The following is a 17,717-nucleotide window of genomic DNA, read 5'->3' as shown; positions in this document are numbered from 1 at the left end:
TCCTCCTTTCAACCCTGAGCTACAAAGGCAGCTTTCCCTTGCCCAACAGAGCCTCCGCGCCCGCCTCTGCCCGTTCCAAAGATGGCGGCCAAAGACGTAGCGCCGCGCCCGCCCGCCCGCCTGCCGACGTAGCACCGCCGAAGCCCCGCCCCCCACGGCCGCCAAGATGGCGCCGTCTAGTGGCGGCCGCGCGCGGTTTTTGTCTGCCGCCGCCGCCGCCGCCGCCGCCGCCGCGGGGGATGCCCGGGCCGGCCGAGTGAGGTCAGTTCCGGGGCGGGGCGGCGGGGCGGAGTGGTGCAATGAGGGACTGAGGGGCGGACAAAAGACGGGGCTCCGCCGCGGGAGGCGCCACCAGGTGGGTGCGGGGGGAAGGGCAGCGGGGGAGGGGGCGAGGAGACCCCCCCCAGGCAGGAAAGCTTGAGGACTAGGAACTTGACTCAGCGGCTATGGGGCAGCGGAGGGAGGGGAAAAGGGGAGCCCCGCACACGCAGACACGCCTCTTTGCCCCCCCCACTATGGGGGAGGGGAGGCTCAGGACTCCTGAGGACTAGGAACTTCATTAATAAGAGAAGAGGCGTCTTCTTCCCTCCCTTCCAAGATTCCTGGTTTCGTGGAAATCCTGCTGGCGGGGTGGGGGTGGGGGGCTGAGCCCAGCCACATGGGCGGGAGGCAGAGGCAGACCTCAAGAGGACTGGTAACCTGGCTGGTTTGATGCCAGGCGAGGAGGCTGGCCGAAGGACGAAGCAGCTACAGGATGGGCAAAGGGGGCTCTGGACCCGGTTTGCTGGGTGTCCTGCGGGGAAGCAGGTGGGGAGTTTGGGGAGGAACAGGAAAGGCAGGGAGGGGGGAGCTGGAAAGGGGAGACTGGGGGGACACGGAGGGTGCTGGGGGGGGTTACAGCATTGCCAAGGAGGGCAGATGGGGGGGCTCCTGGAGGAGGGGGAGGCTGGGCAACAGCCCGGAGATGGGCAGGGGGAGAGGAGGAGCCTGGGAAGCGGAATTGGGGGCTCTTTGCACATCATGGGCTGGGAATAGGATCCCCCCCTCCCCAGACCTTGTATGCCAGAATTTATTTGGGGTGCCTCGGGCAAGGCAGGCCCAGAAAGGAAAAATACCCCAAACAGGTCATTTTAGGGAAGGGAGGTCAGAAAAGTTGGGGAGGGGGTTCAGAAAATGGAAAACTCAAATGCAGGGGGTTTGACTGATTCTCCTATGGCTTCCAAAGGGGGGGGATGAGACAGCCAGGCAAACAGAGGCCTAAATGCACTTTAGGAATTTATGATTTCGGGGGCGGAGGTGGGAAGGAGCCCGGGGGAGCCCAAGAGGCTCTCTCTGGGTGTGTGTTTGCGCAGAAGATGAAAGGGGAGATTGGAAAATCATGGCAAAGCGGAAAAGGGCTGGCCATGTTACTAGTCCCTGCCCTGGAGGCAAAGTGGCGAAAGAGCAGAGATGGAAAGAAAACTCAGAGATGGCCCAGCTAAAATCTTCAGTGGATGGGTGCGACTTGGGCAAGCCTGGAGGCATTTTTTTTGGGGGGGGGGGTTAGCCCAGTCTCCTGGAAAGGTGAAACTGGGAGGGGCAGGAAAAAGGTGGAGGGAATGTGTGAAGGAAAGCAGGGCTGGCTGGCTGCTGAAAGAAACGGAGGCGTGCTTGCAGGTTTTAAGGCAAAACGGGTGGGTGGGAAACAAATAACTAGGTGACTAACTTTGCATTTTGTGGCCAACCCTGAGCCGTCATTGTTTTCACTCCAAAGGCTTGGTTGCAGGAGACGCCTTGCCTGCGTGGCTCTGGGGCTGGTACCCTTGCACCATTCTAGCCTGGCACTCTGTGCATGCGTGTGCATCCCTTCAGCTGGTTCATCTGGGGTGATGCTGTCCCTGGAGTTGTTGGGAGGGAAGGAAAAGGAACATAGCTGAGTGTTGTCATTCCAGGAAGCAGGCCAAAATGTCCTTTAAGACAAGGATGGAGGAAAAACAACAGCAGGGCTGCTCCTGGTGCAGATAGACAAGATTGAAGATTCCGGGAACTTTAAAAAACATTTCCCAGCTCTTCCTTTGATTGGCTGCTGGAGAAGGGCAGCTATTTAAGGTGTGGGGACTGAATGGGGAAAGGATGTTTTGCTCGGGTTATTTAGGAGTGAAAAACTGGGTGCATCATTTTGCATAATATATTTTTTATCAAATTTAGCTACCACCATCTCAGGGAGCAAAAAGACCACTGTTGTTAAGCAAGATCGCGGTTAAGTGAGTTTTGTTAAGTGAATCACAGTTGAAGTCCGCAAGTCATAAAAGGGCCAAGTTTGAAGACCCCCGGGCTAAAGGAATGGTTGTAAGTCGAGCTGTCCTTTGGGGCATTTCTTTCCAAGGCAGACCGCTGACAAAAGGTCTCTCTTTCCAGCACAGCAACCACCTCCATGGCGCTCGGAGGCTGCCTCCCCACTCAGCATCCCTGCCCGGCCAGCAGCTTCGAACTCCAGCACAGATTGCTGAAGTGCAGATAGCAGAGCAGAGAGGAAAGCCAGCAGCTTTTTCGGAAGGGGCAGCAAGGGGGGGGCCATCCCAGGAATGACCGGCTTGGTAAGGAGACCTTTCTTTTCTTTGAAGCCATAAAACGGGGAGGGAGGGCACCATTCCAGTCACAGGTCAAGCAGAGGCAACTTTGAGGTTGCTTCTAGTACAGCTAGTCCTTAACTTACAATGTTTTGTTTAGCGACCGTTTGAAGTTACTGAATGGCACTGAGAAAAGTGAATTATGATTGTTTTTCACACTTACGAACACGGCAGCAATCCCATGGTCACGTGATCAAAATCTGGGCGCTTGGCAACTGATTCATACTTATGACGGTCACAGTGTCCTGGGGGGGGTGTCACGTGGTCCCTTTCTGCGACCTTCTGACAAACAAAGTCCATGGGGGAGCTGGATTCGCTTAACAGCTGGGTTACTGACAACCACTGCGTGGGTTCACTTAAGAGCTCTGGCAAGACAAGTCATGAAATGGGGCAAAATTCGCTTAACAGCTATCTCTCTTAGCAACAGAAATTTTGGGCTCAGTTGTGGTTGTAAATTGAGGACTGCCTGTAAGTGATGGGTGGGGTGAGTGGCTCATCCTTAAACTGGACGATGGAGCCTCGGGTGGGGGTTTGCCCCCCTTGCAAACCACTTGGCTTCCTGATCCAAAACGGAGTCCTTGACTTACGGCCACAATTAAGCCCCAAAGTTCTGTTGCTAAGCTAGGCAGTTGTTAAGTGAGCATTGTCCCATTTTGTGCTGCAGTTGTTAAGTGAATAATATGGTCATTAAGCGAATCTGGCTTCCCCTGGCGACCTGGCTTGTCAGATGCTGGCTGGGAAAGCGACAGTTGGCAATCACACCCTGGCACAGTTGCCAGCCAGTTGCCAAGGGTCCAAATTTTGAGGGCATGACCCTGTTGTAAGTGTGAAAAGCATTGTAAATGGCTTTTTTCAGCCAACGGCTGCTAAACAAATTGTTGTAAGTTTAGGACTGCGTCATCTGGCGTTACTCTGCGGTGCAGTTTTGCAAGCAACAACAGGAGGATTGGGCAAAAGGTGGTCCCCCCCATCTGGCGGGCCTTCAGACGTCCTTCCCCAGAAGCCCACCTTCCCCAGAGACCTCCGAACGGGGGAGGAGAGGAGAGGAACAACCCTCAAGATCCTTCCCCCACCCCTGTGGCTGGAATTATGTAAGGGGATCCTAAACTATTCCTGCTTCGGCTCTATGAGAAGCTGGGTTGCCCGGCTTGGAAAAAGCCGTGTTGGATTCTTGGAGATTAAAGGCTGCGCGCAGCTTTGCTCTGGGCAAAGAAATCTCAGCTTCTCTTCTTAATGACTGACTACTATTAACACCTCACACAGGAGAAAAAATTGCAAGTGGCAAAGTGGCTTGTGTTGTTCTTGCACATTGTGTGTGTGTGTGTGTTGCGTTTGTGTAGCAACAGCCCATTAAGGAAGATGGAATGGCAGCACAGGTGGAAATACTCTGATTAAAAAAAATAGAGATAATCCTCACTTAACGAGTGCTCGCTTTATGATCATTCAGAGTTATGACAGCCACAGAACGGGTGCTTTGAAGCAAATAAAATCATAAATGATGAACGGTTGTGGGAACTGGGCACATCTAGTCTATCGAAGAGCAGGATAGATGTCTCACTTAGCAACAGAAATTTGGGCTCAATCTTGATCTTAAGTCAAGGGCTACCTGTATTTTTCAGTTGCAGACACCAGCACTACAGAGCGGAGATCTCATTTCTCACTAAATCTGCAGAGCTGGAGATCAGGGTTGCCCTGTTTAAAAGGTGCTGGGCTTGGGGCAGATCCTGGTTTAATGCTGGGAAGCCTCCTGGCCTCCCTTGCTATCCCAGCCTGTCCTGCACTACACCTGAGCTCTCCTTCCGCAGCTGCCCTTGAAAGGACGATGCCCGGCTCACAATGACTTGGCACTTTGCTAATTCACAAGCGCAAGCAGCACAGCTGGCTTGTTGGGTGGCTGTGTCATTGCATCGGTCTGCCTTGTTCACAGCTGCCCATTTCCGTGTCAGTCTTTAGGGTGCCCCTCCAGTCGAATTGCAGGAAAGAAGAAACTGGGATTGTTGCATTTAGTTTGCATTTTGCATCGCTTTGCATTGAGCTGAAACACATTTGCTGCATTTAATGTGCCCAAATCTGTCTACTTACATATGATCAGATTATAGCATTGGGTGCAAACCTGCGTATTCATTTGCTAGGGAATGCAGCGTAAACAGCAAGATTTTGAAACTGTCTTCTGTTGTTTTTATTATGTATTGATTTATTGTGAAATATATTACAGTCGCCCAACTCCCGTGGAGCCTGAGTGGTGTATCAAACAAAACAAAACACAAATCCATATTAAACAGATTAAAACCTAAAACCACAAACCAAAAAAATCAGCCCAAATCGAATGAAACTGAGGGTGGTGTCCTTGCAGGCGTTTCATGACCCAACTAGGTAACATCATCCGTGCCAGAAGCAAACCCCACTCTCTTCTAGCACTGATGATGCAACCTAGTTGGGCAATGAAATGTCAGCGAGTAAACAACCAAGCTCAGAGAGCACCCAGGACCCTAAAGTGATGCTCCGTGAAGAGCACAACACAGACTTGAATGCAGCATTAGAATCTTTTAATGGATCGAAAAAGTGATATTTGGCTACACAAACAGCTGTTTATATAGCAAGGAGTCACTAGGGCACACTTTTCTGGAAAATACACAGAATTAGATTTAAGTGGTGCCCCGGAGGCTGCCTTCTGGAGCTTTCCAACACATCCTTGAATTTTTCTTCCTCTGCAGTTGCGACTCCTTCGGAACGAGGCTGAAAACCTCGGAACTGGCTTCCTTCTTATTTTTCCCAACCATTTTGCTTTGTTCTTGAGAGAACTTTATTCAGAAGGTTGAGATTTTTTTTCCGTTCAAAAAAACAAGTTCATAAAACCCTTACTTGGTGAGGCGGGGAGGATAAATAAAAGGAATAGAATAGCCAGGCTGGGTTTTAAGGGCCTGAGAACTTCTAACCATTCTCTTTTGCCAGAACAAAAACAAAAGCTGCATTTCCAAAGCTCTCATTTTGGGAGGAAAACAGCCCACCCACTGTGTTAGCAAAGAGAGAGAGACACACACACACACACCACTGTTTATAAATCAGATAACTGTTGGACACAATTTTTTATCCTCGAAATTTGCCCAGTGTTCAGGAGGTAAGATTTTCCAGCCAGGAAACAGCAAAATTAAGGAAGGAAATTAGATGAACCACCAAACCAGAATTTAGAAGGTTTTACACAATCTGGGTTTGCAAACTCTTGCTTCTGAACAGAACTCTGTAGAGCTGTGTTAAAGCAGAGTTGCTGGAATAAAAGAATTTCTTCCCCATCCAGTTCTGTAATTGTAGGTACTTCAAATTTTGCAGCAGGAAAAATATACTTGGTTACAAATAGGGCTGCTGTTCAGCGAGAACTCAAATATTTTGTATAGGTCAAGTAGGATTTTTAATTCTGTCTTATATCTAGTCTTCTTATTTTTCTCTAATTTTTATATTCTGATACAGACTTGCTGCTAGCCAGTAAAGCACTACTTGTAGTCCTTGACTTATAACCATTCATTTAGCGACCGAAGTCACAACGGCACTGGAAAAAAGTTACTTAGGACTGTTTTTCACACTTACGGCCGTTGCAGCATCCCCCGGGGTCACGTGACCAAAATTCAGCCGCTGGGCCGCTGTTTCATATTTGCGACCGTTGCAGTGTCACGTGATCCCCTTTTGCGACCTTCTGAGAAGCAGAGTCAGTGGGGAAAAGCCAGATTCACTTAACAGCCACGTTATTAGCTTAACAACTGCAGTGACTGACTTAACAACTGTGGCCAGAAAGGTCATAAAATGAAGCAAAATCCAGCTATCAGCCGTCTTGCTTTGCAGCACAAATTTTGCAAGAAAGTTATTAAAATGGGGCCAAACTCACTTAACAACTGTGTTGCTTAACAACGGAAATTTTGGGCTGAGTTGTGAGCTGTAAGTTGAGGATTTCCTGTATTAATGGAATGAATTTTCAAACTGTCCAGACTTCGAATTGAGTAGAAAAAACTCTTCAGCCCCATTTCAGTGTAACACCAACGTAACTGAGACTCTTCGCAGCTCTCTCTTGACCTTGAAAATTAAAGATCTCCTCCTCAGGATTCTTCCCACTTGCCTGAAATTGTTTGTTCCGAAAAATGAAACTGGGTCATAAAAGGAACATCATGTTTCCTGCAGTCACAAGTTTAAATAAATAAGGCTGGCCTAGCCAAACGTGTCAGCTGATTGAAACGGCATTTTGGGGGGCAGTTTTCTTTGCTTCCCTTGTATTCCAAAGTACGACTTCTGAATTTTGAAAGCTGTGATTTATTTCAGGGGATGATGTGTAAAGCTTTATATAGGGGTGGGTGGTGTAGGAAAGCTTGCAGTCCCTTTGCTAAAAAAAAAGCTGCACGGATCTCGTTTTTGCTGAATGCGGGTTTATGATCCTAGAGGTGATTGCTTTGATTTTTCCCTTCTTCATCCCTGAGGGGAAAAAACTAGAAATGACACGAATAATCCCCACAGAAAGAAAACCAATCCCTAAGCTAATGAATGCTTCCTAGGTCTTGTTATCTCGTGGTTCTGCATCAATAAGAGCAGATTAAGGCTGACCGACTCCTATACAGGTAGTCCTCAGCAACGGCCATGATGGAACCTGCCCATTACAGTTGTAAAATGGATCGGCCATGTGACCAACCTGATTTTACCACCGATGCTACTTGATAGGTGTGGAATATAACAATAGAATCTTCTCTAGTTTCCGTCTGTCCCATCTTATACTAAATAAAATCAAGGCAGAGTGACCTCGAGTTTCTTTCTGATCCTTCCTTCAAGCTCTGGGCCGTGTCATCTTTGCTACAATTTCTCTTTAACGTTCCTGAAAGTCGGCTCTACATTTAGGGAAAAAAACACAAAACCCTGTGCATCTAAAATGCAGCAGGGAACTTAAATTTCCAGAGGCAAGTCCGTTCTCTTTTGTTCAACTGTCTCGCATTTACAGCCATTTGCAGCGTCCCTGACTCCCTTGGAATCTGCCTTGCCTCCGTTCAATTATATATATATTTTTTCAGGATCTCTTAATTAAACACAATTAAGCCAAACAGGAAACCAGCCTTGGCCTTACAGTTTCGTTTCCAAGAAAGCCTTGAGTTCCTTATAAGGCAGTGATGGCAAACCTTTTAGAGACCGAGTGCCCAAACTGCAACCCAAAATCCACTTATGTATCATCGTGTGCCGGGTGGGCGTGGCCCATTGGGTGGGCGTGGCTGCAGTGGTACCGGCAGACTGGGTGGGACTAAAAAGTTCAATCAATCAATTCCAATTTTGCAAGTTTTTTTTCCCCGCAAGAAGTTGAAATTGATTGACTGATTGATTGAACCTTTTTTTTTGCATACGGTGGAGGCCTAAAGTGAAAAGGTTTTATAAAACCCAGCTGAAGGCCTAGGACTGGGGTGACAGCGCACGTGCCCACAGAGAGGACTCTGCATGCCACCTGTGGCACCCGTGCCATAGGTTCGCCACCACGGTTATAAGGTCTTCTTGGAGAAGAAAAAAACAATGGGTGATTCAATCCAGCTTGTGGTTGGTTGGAAGCAGAAAGGTCCAAGATGGAGTGATTCAGAACATCTGATGGGTCAGAAAGAACTGGGGATCTTTTGCTCTTTATTTTTTGAGCAGATGCTTAAGTGGATCTAACATGGAGGTCATTTCAATGTTCTCCCAGCTCTTTAAGTCAAAACAGTTTCTTAAGTCCTTGATGGCACCTTCTGCCTTCCTGTCATCCTTCAGAAGTATCTGCCCTCCACCACCAGGAGAAACTTGTGGTGGTCTCTCACGGGAACAAGTCCTGGTGGGCAGGAGCTTCTCCAGGATGGGAAGGGGCCGGGCTTTTGAGTTTGGTGTTGGCTCTGCCCTTGTTTCCGCTTTGCTAAAACATCTGAAGAACGGTTGCAGGAATTGGGTATGTCTAATCTAGAGAAAAGAAGGATTGGGGTGACACGATGGCAGTGGTTCAATATTTGAGGGGTTGCCACCAAGAAGAGGGGGATTACCTGTCTTTTATGCCATAAGCTAAATAAAGAATAACAGGACTCAGAACACTTTGAAGGCCAAACAGCACTTCCTTACGTTGGACGCATCTGCTGAGAGTTTTTTCTCTCTTTCAGGTGAGCCATGATTCCCGTCACGGAATTGCGCTACTTTGCCGATACTCAGCCGGCGTATCGTATCCTGAAGCCCTGGTGGGATGTCTTTACGGACTACATCTCCATCGTGATGCTAATGATCGCAGTATTTGGTGGGACCCTCCAGGTCACCCAGGACAAAATGATCTGCTTGCCTTGCAAATGGGTTACCAAAGATGCTTGCAACGATTCTTCCCGCGAATGGACGGCAGCAAACGTGGACTCCAGTTACTATAATGCTTCTCTGGGGCCATCTGTGGAGCCTGGGCCCACCGGGATCAAATATGAGCTTGACCGCCACCAATATAACTACGTGGACGCCGTGTGTTATGAAAACCGCCTTCACTGGTTTGCCAAATATTTCCCCTACCTCGTCCTGCTGCACACCCTCATTTTCCTGGCTTGTAGCAACTTCTGGTTCAAGTTCCCCAGGACCAGCTCCAAGCTGGAGCACTTTGTCTCCATCCTCCTAAAATGCTTCGACTCTCCCTGGACCACGCGGGCTCTGTCCGAGACGGTGGTGGAGGAAAGCGATCCGAAGCCGGCCTTTGGGAAGATGAACGGCTCTATGGAGAAGAAGTCTTCCAATGTCAGTGAAGATGTGGAGGCCACCGCCCCAATGCTGCAGAGGACCAAGTCTCGGATTGAGCAAGGGATCGTGGACCGCACGGAGAACGGCGTCCTGGACAAGAAGGAAGGGGAGCAGGCCAAAGCTCTCTTTGAGAAGGTCAAGAAGTTCCGGACCCACGTGGAAGAAGGAGACATTGTCTACCGCCTCTACATGAGGCAAACCATCATCAAGGTCATCAAGTTCATCCTCATCATTTCCTACACGGTCTACTACGTCAACAACATAACCTTCGACATTGACTGCAAAGTGGACATCGAGAGTCTGACCGGCTACCGCATGTATCGTTGCGCTCACCCCCTGGCCACCCTCTTCAAGATCTTAGCGTCCTTCTACATCAGCCTGGTGGTCCTCTACGGCCTGATCTGCATGTACACCCTGTGGTGGATGCTCCGGAGATCCCTCAAGAAGTACTCCTTTGAGTCCATTCGAGAGGAGAGCAGCTACAGCGACATTCCCGACGTCAAGAACGACTTTGCCTTCATGCTCCACCTGATCGACCAGTACGACCCTCTCTACTCCAAGCGCTTCGCGGTCTTCCTGTCGGAGGTGAGCGAGAACAAGCTCCGGCAGCTGAACCTGAACAACGAATGGACCTTGGAGAAGCTGCGCCAAAGGATCACCAAGAACTCCCAGGAGAAGTTGGAGCTGCACCTTTTCATGCTCAGCGGCATCCCCGACACGGTCTTCGACCTGGTGGAGCTGGAGGTCTTAAAACTGGAGCTCATTCCCGACGTCACCATCCCGCCCAGTATCGCCCAGCTCACCAGCCTCAAGGAACTGTGGCTGTACCACACGGCAGCCAAAATCGAGGCCCCGGCTCTGGCCTTCTTGAGGGAGAACCTGAAATCCTTGCACATCAAGTTCACGGACATCAAGGAGATTCCGTTGTGGATTTACAGCCTGAAGACGCTGGAAGAGCTTCACCTGACTGGGAACCTGAGTGCCGAAAACAACCGGTACATCGTGATCGACGGTCTACGGGAGCTGAAGAGGCTCAAAGTGCTGAGGCTGAAGAGCAACCTGACCAAGCTGCCCCAGGTGGTGACGGACGTGGGGGTCCATCTCCAGAAGCTGTCCATCAACAACGAGGGCACCAAACTCATGGTCCTCAACAGCCTGAAGAAGATGGTCAACTTGACGGAACTGGAACTGATCCGCTGTGACCTGGAGCGGATCCCTCACTCCATCTTCAGCCTCCATAACCTGCAGGAGATCGACCTCAAGGACAACAACCTCAAGACCATTGAGGAGATCATCAGCTTCCAGCACCTCCATCGCCTCACTTGCCTTAAACTCTGGTACAACCAAATTGCCTACATCCCCGTGCAGATCGGCAACCTCACCAACCTGGAGCGCCTTTACCTGAACCGGAACAAGATCGAGAAGATCCCCACCCAGCTCTTCTTCTGCCGGAAACTTCGCTACCTGGATCTCAGCCACAACCTTTTGACTTGCATACCGGCGGAAATCGGAGCCTTGCAGAATTTGCAGAACCTGGCGGTGACAGCCAACAGGGTAAGGAAAGGGGAGACTGGGGTGTTTGTGTGTCTGTGTGTGTGTGTGTGTGCACGCGCGCTTTGCCATGAAATCCTACTTGGGTTTTGCAGTTAAGAATCTAGAATAACCCCTGCATCCAGTTTCGGTCACCGCAATACGAAAAAAGACATTGAGGCTCTGGAAAAAGCGCAGAGAAGAGCAACAGAGACAGTGATGGGGCTGGAGGCAAAAAAAAAAAAGGAACAGTTACAAGAATTGGGAATGTCCAGTCTAGAGAAAAGAAGGGCCAGGGAGACATGATAGCAGCCTTCCGACATCTGAGGGGCTGTCACAAGGAAGAGGAGGGGGTCAGCCTATTCTCCAAAGCACCTGAAGGCAGGACGAGAAGCAACGGATGGAAAGTAATCCAGGAGAGAAGCAACCTGGAACTAAGGGGAAATTTCCTGGTGGTTAGAATAAATTAATCGGTGATCGGTGGAAGAGCGTCCCTTCAGAAGTTGTCACAACCCCATTATCTGCTTTTTCATACCAGCGTGGTCTCTGTCCATTCCTAAACACTCTTGCTTCCTGAAATGCATCTTTGGGAAAAGGAAATAACATGTTTTATTTGAAATGTATAAAATATAACATATTTATTTTCCATTCTTTTTAGTTTATGAAAATCTCCTACTTGCCCTTTTCTGGTCCCATAAAAATCCAGCGTTTTCTTGATCGGTAAAAGCTTGCTTTTTTCTCCAGCTATCTACAGTATACTTCTGATCCCCAAGCCCCCAACCACTTTCCCTTAAGATTTATACTATTGAGTTATGGGTGGGAACCACTTTCCCTTGTCTCTTTGCTCCCTGTGTTTAGATAATGTGTTTTTACTAACACGTTAGGAGATGCAATGAGGTTTTTTACAGACAGCTATAAAAAAGCTTTATAGAAGATCCCAAAAGTAATACAGGGCTCTCGTCTCAGGCTTGACAATTATACGAGCTGAAATAACACCGCTCTGTGTACCTTTTGGGCCCTGTTTACTTGTTCAGAGCTTAAAATAAAAAGAGAAGGGGACAAAGCTACACGCAGCCGTGAACTGGCCGTTTTATCAGACCTGTTGCTGCAAAAATAAATAAGATTTCCGCATGATTAAAGTGGATTTATCAGAGGACAGCCTCGCTAGAAGCCTTTTGAATGAAAGGGCTTGTAAAGATTAAAAAAAAAGAAAGCTTGTTATTTTATGCAGTAGGGCTGGATTAAATTTGATCCAGGAATTTTTTGTGTTTGTATTTTTAACTATTATGAGATAACACTCATTTCATAGAAATTCTGTGCCCGTTTCAGGCCACCATTAGCAAAACTGTGACTAATGACAGTTATTAGTCATTAAGTTATTATCATTATTCAGTTGATAATTTTTAATTGTTATATTTATTGTTTATTATGGTGATCCATCTCTGGAGACAGCCCTTTGTCTGGAATGATATAGGGTTTTATTGCAAGGGGTTGGTCTAGAAGACCTCCAGAGATCCCTTCCAACTGTTAAAAACCTGTATTTTGCAAACATGTTTTAACGTTGCAGTGACAAGCAAAGTCAATAGGGAAGCCAGATTCATTTAACAACCCTGTTATTAACGACTGCAGTGACTCAGTTAACAACTGGGGCAAGAAAGGTCATAAAATGGGGCAAAATTCACTTAACTGCCTTGCTGGGCAGCAGAAATGTGGGGCTGGCTTGCGGCTGTAAGCCAAGGGCTGCCTGTGCCTTTATCAGGGGCCAAGATCAGCTCCTTCCTCGGTACAAAACCCTCCACAAAAAACACCCCTTAAAAAAAAACCCACCTTGATTCCACTTTAAAAGACAGGGCAGCATTGCCCACGTCAGTGCCATTTCCAAAAGGTGAATTGCGTTCTTTTGCCCTTTATGAAAAGGAAAGGGGAGGAACGGTGGCGGCTGGACGTTCTCTTGCAACTGACCAAACGGTCTCATTTCTTTCTCCTCCCCCCCCCCTTTTTTTTTTCATTTCCCCAGTTCTGGGCAGGGCTCCAGTTCTCACGAGGCTGATGGGCGGTGGTCTTTCGTCTTCCTTTTTCCTTTTGAAAGGAAGTCTTTATAAAGTTCTAGTCCTTTCCCCTGCAAATTGGTTTCTCTTAATTTGGCAATCTCAGGCTGTGTTGGAACTGGCAGTCCTGCAGCAACTGGTGTGTGTGTGTGTGTGTGTGTGTGTGTGTGTGTGTGTGCGTGCACCGGGTTGGGGAACCCTGCTTGGGAAAGTCCTTTTAAAACCAGGTGTTGGGACACTGGGGTGTTAGGTCCAATCTGTGGGGGTCCTGGGTGGTCTCTGAGCTTGGTGGTTTTCTTGAAGACGTTTCATGACCAAGCTAGGTAACCTCGTCAGAATTAGGAGGTGCTGTCTGAAAAAGCCACCACATAGGACAAACAGGCCTTCCTCCTCCCATTTTCCTCACAACAACAACCTTGTGAGGTGGGCTGGGCTGAGAGACAAGGACAGGTCCAAAGTCACCCAAGTGGCTTTCATGCCTAAGGCGGGACTAGAACTCAGGGCCTCCCGCTTTCTAGCCTGCTGCTTTAACCAACCCAACAACTTTGTTGCTTCTTTTTTTCTTATGTTTATTCTGAGTACTTCCCCTGAATGTTTTCAAACCCAAACAGTTTGGAGCAAAAGAAAAATGTTATTTTTTGAAAAAGGAAAGCCTTGAAAGTGAAGCGTTGAAGTCAGCCAGCTTTATTTTCCACTCCTTGCCCTGATTTATGAACTCCGGATACTAAAATGCCTCCTGGATGTTTTCCTTTGCTTCTCCTTCAAACACCATCTGAAAAATGCCTCCCTCACCCACCCACTTCCTTTCCTGGCTGTCTGCTTCGTCAGTCTCCTGCTGTTTCAAAAAGTTTGCAAAATCTGACTTTTCATGGCAAACATTCTTTCATTGCTGGACCGACGGGTTATCAAATCCGCTTCGCTTAATTCTGGCCCTTTCCGTTGTTTTTCTTCCGTTGCAGAATTTAGCAAAATGCTGCTTGGAAACGCCAAGCCGGTGGTTAGCATCAGATCATCCTCCGTGGCGGTGGCTGTTCTGGCCCCCACAGATGATGTGTTGATCTCATTAACTCTATGACAACAAGCAGCAATAGATTAATTACGGACCCTTTCGCCTCCCTAGAGTCTCTTCCTGTTTGCTGTGCTGGTCTGTTTGCTTGGAAACAATTTATTTTCCCTACCTCCCAGGGCCCCCCCAGGCCAATTTTACCAGAGGATGGAGCCTCTCTCCCAAAACCAGACAGAAACATCGGTTTTTAAAAGCTCATTTTCTTGTAAGGAAAACGGTTGCTTTCAATACTCAGATTTCTTAACGGCAAGTAAAAAAAATCTTCAAGTGCGGGCAGAAGGATTGTTAAACCCAACAAATTTTGCGTTCTGTGTATTTTTAACTGTTGCAAGCACAGGTAGACCACAATTGAGCCCAAAATTTCTGCTGTTAAGTGAAACATTTGTTAAGTGAGTTTTACCCCATTTTACAACCTCTCTTGCTATATATAGACTGCGGTTGTTAAGTCAACTTTGAGCCGGTCAGGATCGAACTGCTGGCAGTGGGCTGAGTCAGCCGGCAATGCTTCACTCTGACCACTGCGGCACCAAGGCTCATACAGACCGGCACAGCCAGTTGCCTAGAGCGGTAGAGGCTCTCCTGCTTGAGCTGGCAGGTTGGACTAGAAGACCTCCGAGGCCCCTTCCCACTCTTGTTGTTTTCTCATTCTGCTGTCCGGTAACGTTTGCCCCCCTCCAGCTTAATCCTCCCTCTCTGCAAATGGGGATTTATTTCTGGCTTCGCCTCTTCTCCGAGCTGGGCCTGACGGTCTCACCTTCCCTCTTTTCTCCCTCCAGATCGAGGCTCTCCCTGCCGAGCTGTTCCAGTGCCGGAAAACAAGGACTTTGCACCTGGGCAACAACGTCCTGCAGTCGCTGCCTTCCCGGGTGGGCGAGCTGACCAACCTGTCTCAGATAGAACTGCGGGGCAACCGCCTGGAGTGCCTGCCGGTGGAGCTGGGCGACTGCCCCTTGCTGAAGCGCAGCGGGCTGGTGGTGGAGGAAGACCTCTTCAACACCCTGCCCTTGGAGGTCAAGGAACGGCTGTGGCGGGCGGACAAAGAGCAGGCTTGAACCGATGCCGAGGAGGAGGAGGAAGCAGCAGACGCCGCTGAGCTGGGGAGCTGCAGCCTGGCCCTTTTCCTGCCTCTGATCCCACTTCCCCCGGCCCCCTGCTCTGGAGACCTTTCACCCCGAGGGCCAGGGCTCCCTGACTGACGGCCAAGAAGGATCAGGAGTGGCTGAGAATGAGACCGTTTCTCTGCTTCAGGAAGGAGAGGAGAAGGGGAAGGATTCGCTCTCAGTGGGGCAGGAAGTGGGAACCGGTCCCCCGAGGCTGGCGCGCTCGGAGGAATTACCCCCTGCCGCGTGTTGGGGCAGAGAGCCTGGTCCTGCGGCTGTGTTGTGCGGTCTCGTCCTTGAGCGCTTCGCCCCATCCGAAGGGGAGAATGGCGTCCACCTCTCCAGCTACGCATCGCACCAAGTCCAGTCCTGACTCCCAGCCGTGAGGCTCAGATCCTCTCCGAGGGGTGGATCGGAGGAGAGTCAGCCTTTATTTCCCCCCACCCCGACGGTGGCATTTTCGTTTTTTGTTTTTTTAAAATTGTACTTTAGTTTAGAACCCTGTTTGCAAAAGTCCGACCGAAACCCCCTTTGTCCTGGAGTTTCTCCCCAAACTTGAGATTCCCCAAATCCTGATGGCTTGCTTCTGGCAGAAATCATTCGAGTGTGTGAGATCAAAGAATTTCCACGTGAAGGATGATGCCAGCCTGTATTTTTCCATTAAAAAAGTCTTAGCAGTTGCAAAAAACATTCAACGTTAGGCAGGCAGGGGAAGTTGTTAATTTTTAAGCTGACATTTGACATTCCTTATAGGACTTAAGGCGTGGCTGCAGTTGAGAAATGCCCATTCGAGGGGAACAGGGGCACCGACGTTGGAAACACTCAAAAGAACCCTTAACGTGCACGTGATCTGCTACCAGCGTCTTTCCAGGAGATTAAGGCTCCGTCAGCATTCCCTGTTCCCTTTATGGTTTTTCTTTTAAAATAACAGCTGGTCTGTTTTTCGCTCTTTTCGTTTTTGAAGCCTCGGTTGTCCAAGGAGGCATGATTTTGCCTCCATTGTCCGGTTTGACGCAGCACCAAACGGGTTGATTCCCTCCCAAGTTTCGAAAAGGCATGGCTGAAAACGCAGGGCAGGGGTTGGGGGGTTTTTGCCAAGGGAAGGGGTCGGACGCATTTCTTTGCAAGGAAGAAAGGAGTCGAATTTGCACTATTGTCCAGCACGCCTGTCTAGTGAAAAGTGGGTTTTTGGACACCCCCCCCCACAAGTGGCCTAAACTTTCCATCCTGTTTGCACTTCCACCTGCCAGGTGAGCAAGGAATTAAGTTCCCAAAATTCTCAGCTAGGATGGAGTCACAGTGTTGCCCATTCAGAAGGACTGGGACTTAACTGAATCTGCCGTTCCCAAAAATATACACACTACATATACATGCATTAAAACTAAAATATCGAATCTGGAAAAGGGCTGCTCCCTTCAGTCGGAAATGAATTGCACAGGCTCTGATCTGTGAAGAAGAGTGGAGCAGCGAAAGCTGGTTGCCATCTCTTCGGGCACCCCTGCCGCTGGAAGGTTGGTCTTGGCTGATCTCGAAGAGGTGGGGGACCCCCCTTTTTCCCCCCCTTCTCCCCTTTTCCAGCAGTCAATGGGACGAGCTTCCCTGCTGCCTCTGTCCGCCGTTTCAGGAAGGATTTCTGCAGGCTGGCAATGCTACCAACATCCAGAGCGATGTTACCCAGGCGCCGGCATTGTTCGTGTTTAAAATAAAGCTACTTGGAAATCCTCAAGAAATGATGGTTTTTTGGTCTGCTTTAAACCACGATCGCAGAAAAGCGGGGTGGGAACCGCACAGATTTCCCTGATTTCTTAGCTCTTGTATCAGAGGTAGCCTTGACTTACAAGAGTTCATTTAGTGGCTGAAGTCACAACGGCTATTGGAAAAAGGGACTTAATGACCATTTTTCACACCATTGCAACATCCCCATGATCAGAATTCAGACGCTTGGCCAATGGCTCATATTTATGACGGTCGCAGCGTCCCGGGGTCATGTGATCCCCTTTTGCGACCTTCCGACAAGCAAAGTCAGTGGGGGAAGCCAGATTCACTTAACAGTGGTGTTACAAAGTTAACAGCTGCAGTGATTCACTTAACAACTGTGGCAAGAAAAGTCATGAAGCAAAATTCAACTATCAGCTGTCTTGCTTTGCAACACAAATTTTGCGGTTGTGTAAATCAAGGACTACTTCTGTTTCAGAGGCTGATGACCAGCACAAGGGCACTCGCTCGGTTGGGCGGCTGCAAGCTATTATGTACCTTGGTTAACTTTAGCTTAAACCAGGGGTCTCCAAACCCGGCCACTTTAACCCTATGCCATTCAGACAAATGCTTTCTCTGTCTCTCTGCCATCTGTCATCAACTGTCATCTATCTGTATCATCTCTCTATTGACCTATCATCTATTATCTATCTACCAATCCACTATCATCTATTATCCATCATCCCTCTGTCCTTGTGTCACGGGCCAAAGAGATAATCTTGAAGAACAGGAGGGCCCCAACCAAGGCAACTGTCAGAGAAAAGAAATCTGAGTCTGGGCCAAAACCGTAACTTGAGAAAGCGTCTCAAGCAAGACTCTCCCTAGTATCTAATGGTGCGGGGGAGGGGGGGAAGGGAAGCAC

General features: G+C 48.9%; 1 protein-coding gene across 3 annotated transcripts; it reads left to right on the top strand.

The window, feature by feature from the left end:
- Positions 1–157: 157 nt before the first annotated feature.
- Positions 158–17,671, top strand: LRRC8A (leucine rich repeat containing 8 VRAC subunit A). Of its 3 annotated transcripts, none has more exons than XM_081340085.1 (4): positions 158–261; positions 2,398–2,576; positions 8,747–10,910; positions 14,777–17,671. In XM_081340085.1, the coding sequence occupies exons 3-4, from the start codon at positions 8,754–8,756 to the stop codon at positions 15,050–15,052; spliced, it is 2,433 nt and encodes an 810-aa protein (XP_081196211.1). In that variant the 5' UTR covers positions 158–261; positions 2,398–2,576; positions 8,747–8,753; the 3' UTR covers positions 15,053–17,671. The 3 variants fall into 3 exon arrangements, with proteins under 3 accessions (XP_081196211.1, XP_081196210.1, XP_081196209.1); XM_081340084.1 differs by having other exon boundaries at positions 172–261; positions 2,403–2,576; XM_081340083.1 differs by lacking the exon at positions 158–261 and adding an exon at positions 305–355.
- The last annotated feature ends 46 nt before the right edge of the window (positions 17,672–17,717 follow it).

The sequence above is a fragment of the Vipera berus genome, assembly GCF_964194415.1.
Source record: "Vipera berus genome assembly, chromosome: 15".
Classification (NCBI taxonomy): Eukaryota; Metazoa; Chordata; class Lepidosauria; order Squamata; family Viperidae; genus Vipera; species Vipera berus.
This window is presented reverse-complemented; position numbering and strand designations above follow the sequence as displayed.